Here is a 6,000-nt window from a genome sequence, read left to right on the forward strand (position 1 = left end):
TTAAGGTCCCCTTATAAAGTTTGTGTGATTTAATATACAATAATTTATTTTATGACTATTTTTCAACCTCTCTTTATCCCTTACAATAAAACAGGATGTTTTTTTACTGTGCCTTTAAGACTGATATGTTAATGACCTCACATATTCCAATTGGCTACCTGGTATCATGGTTCATTTAATCAGTATCAATGGGTGGAGCAAAAAACTGCTGCATGTTCAATTGGCTGAAACATGCTGGTTTGTGTGACCTCACAAAAACAGTGACCTCAGAAAGGCTGTTTTAGCAGCTTAGTTTGCATATATGGACCATGTGGACTGAGGGGTGAACAATGTGTTTTGAAACTAACCGTGTTTAAATACTACATTAAACTCTAAAGAAACAATTCAGTTCTCCATGTTATGGGCCATTTAAAGCACTGGTGAATTCAAATATTTCTATAATAGGTTCAAACTACATGAATGTAAAATGAGAAACGTTTGTGTAACAATGTATTGCAAATCTGGGCTGCTTACAGCTGGATATGGAAGCTCTGGATTCAATTAACAATTAACAAAAAACAACCAAAAGTAAAAAACCTGCAAACAAATCTTCCAGAAGAATTCTGAGCCGGGGAACCCCATCCCAAGAGGCACAGGCGTAAATAGAGGCCCTTGTCTGAAGACAATGGACAGAGATCACAACCCACATTACCTCATTATTTCATACAATGTGATGACCTGAAGTGTCAGCCTCGTTAGAAGGGCCCTCAGTGTGATCCAGCTGCCGGATGTAGCATATTTATCGCATATTCACGCATCAACACATCGTCCTGCTTTGGTAATATCGCACCTATTACACAACAAATGTCATCTGAATGGAGCATTAGCAGACTGCTCTGAGAGAATGGCACAACAAGGCTCTGAGAGGAACAGGCTGCTAAAAAACGGACAGAATAAATATCCCCGCACGACGCGTTGTCAGAAATGAGCATCGGCCTAGCGAGCATCACCCACAAGCAGCAGCAGCAACAGCAGCAGCCGATTAGTCCAGGCTTAAATGCTGTCAGGATACCATTAATAACCTGTGAATGCTTCGTTTCTGCCCTTTATCTCGTAAACAGACACAATCCCCCTACATTACTGAGACCTACGTGCCTGTATTCGCAGTCAGCTAATTCACAGGCAGGACGGTTTCCATTGTAAACAACCGGAACAGGTAAACCGTGTGGGCGAAGCCAAATGGAGGCGTTTACAGGAGGGCAGAGGCGTCGCTAAAGAGCCGCTAGCGGAGGCATTTCTAGCTCCATCCTTTCTTTAACCACCCTTATGTAGCCTACAGCACCCATAAAGAAGCAGAGCCCCTCTCACCATAAAGAAACAGAGCCCCTCTCACCATAAAGAAACAGAGCCCCCCTCTCACTGACTGAAGCCTGAAGCCAGGCCATCCAGGTCCAGGTAGCTCACTGAAAGCTGCAGTCTCGCTGAAATCTGTACGAAACTCTGCACAAGGAATTTCCACGAACTATATTCCACGTAAATGCCGATAAAAGCCCCTAAAGCTGCCACATTTCACTCACCCTCAACGGCTCCGGCAGGAACCAGGACCTCCGCGGTAAGGCAGAATCCAAAGGCGAGCAGTCCGACAGCCAGCATGTTCTCCCGGCGCGGTGACACCGCCAGCACCGCTAATGGAAACTCAGGAGGAGGAGAAGGTGGGTGTGCAGGGCAGGACACGAACACCTCATCAAATCCTCCTGCGTCGAGCCTTCGGTCCCTCCGCCGGCCAATACAAGATAAAGAAAGGCTCTAATTCGCACAGGACGTCTCGAACCGAGGAGGGGAAGGGTATTTTCCAGCTTCTCCAGCCTACAGAGCCTGCAGAGGCGACGCGCTCAGGGGCCGCGCGCTCATATAGGGTATGTTGGCGACGGTCGACCAGCACTTTAATCGGAGCAGAGAAACTGGCTGTAAAATAAAAATAAAAACAAAATCAGGACCGGTCACTCTCTGCTCTGCAGTGGCACCGGCTGAAACCGAGTCCGCGGTTATAAAGAAGCGTGCAGTGGGTTTGAGCAGCGAGCGGGGGTCGCTCCCATAAAAGAAAAAAATAAAAAAGAAAATAAAAGGCTCCTTTCTCTGCCGCGTCCCGCCGCCTGCGATGCTGCTGCTGCTGGTTCGTGCTTGGTGTGTGTGAATGTGAATGTGAATGTGCATGCGTGAGTGTGTGTGTGAAACTGAGCGAGTGTGTGCGCGCGAGCCTCTCCACAGCACCCTGCTCAATGACGTCACTGTCAGAGCTGCGCGGGGCGCTGCGTACTGCGCATGCGCGATCGTTTCTATTTCTACTTTTCGATTTTCTTTGCAAGGAAATCAAATACGACTTTTAATTCAAGGCTGCGCGCTGCTTCTCATACAAAGATACCCGGATATTGAGTGAATTGTAAATATAAATATTTTATTGTGAAAATATTGTAAACAGGTGCAAATATTTTGCAACCTGAATTTCTTCTTAATGGACTTAGCTTTACTATAAAGCACTCTGACCGTTAAAGCCGAAAAACTGTTCAAATTTATGATGATATTATAAATGCCTCATAATTCCTTTCCTTTTATAGATGTTATGCAGTTATTTATATATTTAGTGTATTTATATAATGTATTAATTTCATTCCCATTTCATTATTTTCTGTCATTTGCCATGTAAATCGATAACTGGCAGTAAAAGAAATATTTACTGCGCATGCGCCGCTCAGTTTCCCGCCCTCCCCTCTTTTTCTCCATCAGTGGAGGGAAACTGCTCTATTTTCCGCCATTTTGGCTCTTAGAAAATGTCATTCAGTCACCAAAATGTTGATTTTATTGTGTTTAATTCGCATAATGTGGATGCAGGTGGTCCGAGTGTTGTAATTTTTGTAAAAATAATATGAATGACCCAGTTTTAGAATAATCTGTAATCATAAATGTGATAACTGAAGTAGAAAATACAATAATTATACATTATAAATTCATCAAATTAACAAAAATTAAAAGAAAATTGTAGTAACGACTGTAGTCTACTACATAATTATAAATTATACATAATTATTAAATATTACTCCAAGACAGTACTGCAGGAATACTGCAGGAGGTGAGAATATGGATTATATTAGAAGTATTATAGCACTAATTCAACTCTTATTTGTAAGGAAACAATGTGTTCAAGAGATGATAATCTAAATATATTCTATATCACATCACATTATAATCTAAACACATTCTATATCACACATTTGATCATACAGGGCTTGTGTTCAGCATCTTTTATCATGTAGGACACATAGCACCTTTGATTGTATATATTTGATCATATATATCTTTTGCCTAGTATTTGTTTAGTTTTATATGTAGTAACCTTTATTAGACATGTTTCATATTTCACATAGTTGTAGTAAGTAAAAGATATACCACGGAAAGCAGTGGAAAGTAATGGAGAACATGTTCATCACTGCACTGGAATGATATCACACTGGTATCAGAAGACAATCGCTTAAAAATCATCAACATCAGGCCAATGTTTAAATTTGACTGATATTTCAAACGGACATTTGATGATATATTTATTGTACTTCAGAAGATCAGAATGTCTAGGTGATGCTGAGTTATGGTGCTAAAAATTATAGATTTTATGAATTTCATTGTATTTGTAAACCTACAGAAATAAATGTTACGTAATGCACCCAAGTAAATCTACAATCTTTGAAAAGATGGTTCTTTAAGGGTTCTTTAGTAAAGAAAATGGTTCTATACAGAACCATGAACACTCAAAAAACCCTTTGCATGATTAAAGGGTTCTTTGCATTGTGTGAGCGTTCTTCAGATTGATGGAGAATGTGCTGTAGATGGTTCTATATAGAACCTGAAAAGGGTTCCACTATTGTTATAAGCCAAAAAAAAACTTTTTTGGTACTTCATAGAACCCTTTTTGCTAAAAGTGTAGACCCAATATGATGTGTGTGTGTGTGTGTATATATATATATATATATATATATATATATATATATATATATATATATATATATATATATATATATGGGGTTTATGTCAGCAGATGCATGCATGAAAAATATCAGATATCGGCCCACGTTATCCATATCAGCACATTTGTAATTCTGACCATTTACAACATTCTTTTATGCTTGAGTCACTCTGGGTTTGGCAGTTTCAGCTTCTATTCCACTACATGCTGAATGAAATCAGCTTTCCTTTCTAGTGAATTTTCTTTGAAGCATGTAGTTACATTTCATGGGGAAAAAAGTCCCACATAATTGGTTGAATATTGTGCAAGGGAGCACATTCTGACATAAACTGACGTTTTTGAAAATGTGTGTAATCTTTCACAGATGTGAAATAATCTTGTTGCAGCATGAGTTTATTGTGTTGAAAATTAAATACAACAAAACCAGCATGTTGAACAGGGCTGAACTGCTTTTTCCTGGAAGACTGAGCAAATATAGATTCTGATTTTTCCAGTTTCAGTTTAATCTACAATCTGTGCTACTCAAAAAAAAAGAAAAACAGTCATAAACCAAGCTGATTGTTTAAAGGCAAAGTTTATCCGGTCAAAAGTCATAAATAAGTCCGATTGGTGCATCACATCCTTCTGTGGAAACAGCCATAGTCCAGTGAAGTTGGCTGGAGGCCTGGCACTGTTACTGTGACTGTGAGAGTTCATTGTGTTTTCTCACATGAATGAAATGCTGCCTCCTTGTGGTCAAACCAGTTATTACACGCTACAGCTGTTTATCTGAGAAAGCTGATGTTCATCTCTCTCAGTTCTTCAAGGCTCCTCAGAGCTGCTATCAGCTGGATTCAGGGAGAAGCTGATATTGACAAAGAAGCCTTAATTGATTCAAAACTATTTAAAACTGCAGTGTTATTGAAAAGCTCACTGACATGAGCTCTAGCTTAAGAGGCATTCTGGCCTAAAATTTAGAATTGAAAATGTTGTGTAATGTTTTCGCACATCAGCGTTCTCTCACTGCAGTACCCAGCATGCAAATACAGCACACAAACATTGGGAATCCTTACGGCATGCAAATACCTAAAGGCTAATACATCTGTAGTGTTAGCCTGCATTAGTGATATAGCACTAATCTCAATTATTCAACTTTCTTCTTTGTTAAAGAGATAATTCAGCGAGCTAGCAAAAAAAAAAATAATAATCAAACAGTCTGCCCCCAAGTATCTTCCCCAAAGCTATTGTAGTCTTTCAGTTTTACTTCCACCTTCAAAAAACATCATCAGAAGGTTTTTTAGTGTTTAAACTAGAATATCTTGCTCTGGAGACTGCTGCAGCACCACTGTAAAAGGCGAGTAGGCATTTCTACAGCAGATGTAGTGATGGATAAATTTTTTATTTTGTCCAGAGTTTCCCATTAAACACCAACAACTTGGTGAAGAATCAGGTTTACACAATTTTCCTCTTACCTCAAACATTGTGCACACTCCAGTATGTATGTAGGAGTCTGAAGCATAACCCGTTTTACAAAATGTTCTTCCACACATTGCATACAATTACACATTTCCACCAGAGGGGTCCCCAAATCCCCAATTCTTACATAGTGTAGCTTTAAAGATACCAACATTTCGTGTGGGTTTATGTCCCCAAAACAGACATAACTATTTTTTATAGAACCATTTTCCAACCTCTCTTTATGCCTTAGAATTAACATGCTATTTTTGCCTTCAAGACATGCACTGTTTAGCTGAAAGTATGTCTACACCCCTCTTAGTAATTAAATTCAGCTGTTTCAGCCACACTCATTTCTAACAGGTGTATAAAATCAAACACATAGCCATACAGTCTCCATAGACAAACACTGGCAGTAGAATAGGTCGTACTAGTGATGTGTCCTTTGTGAACGAGCTCTTTGAGCTGGCTCTTTTAGGCGGACGTACATTGAAGAGTCTTTTTTTGTAAATTAAGATAAAACAATTGAGTAGATTTTATTTTGTAGATTGTATGTTGTTGTGCCTTCATCA

The 6,000-nt window shown here is 39.3% G+C and overlaps 1 protein-coding gene across 1 annotated transcript in view; it reads right to left on the reverse strand.

The window, feature by feature from the left end:
- Positions 1-2,315, reverse strand: part of lrp1ab (low density lipoprotein receptor-related protein 1Ab) — a 194,676-nt gene extending 192,361 nt beyond the window's left edge. Inside the window, exon 1 of the mRNA XM_036591878.1 lies at positions 1,557-2,315. Coding sequence (XP_036447771.1) covers positions 1,557-1,632 — 76 coding nt within the window. The 5' untranslated portion in view covers positions 1,633-2,315. The remainder of the gene's footprint in view (positions 1-1,556) is intronic.
- Between the last annotated feature and the right edge of the window lie 3,685 nt (positions 2,316-6,000).

This window comes from Colossoma macropomum, unplaced genomic scaffold, assembly GCF_904425465.1.
Source record: "Colossoma macropomum unplaced genomic scaffold, Colossoma_macropomum, whole genome shotgun sequence".
Classification (NCBI taxonomy): Eukaryota; Metazoa; Chordata; class Actinopteri; order Characiformes; family Serrasalmidae; genus Colossoma; species Colossoma macropomum.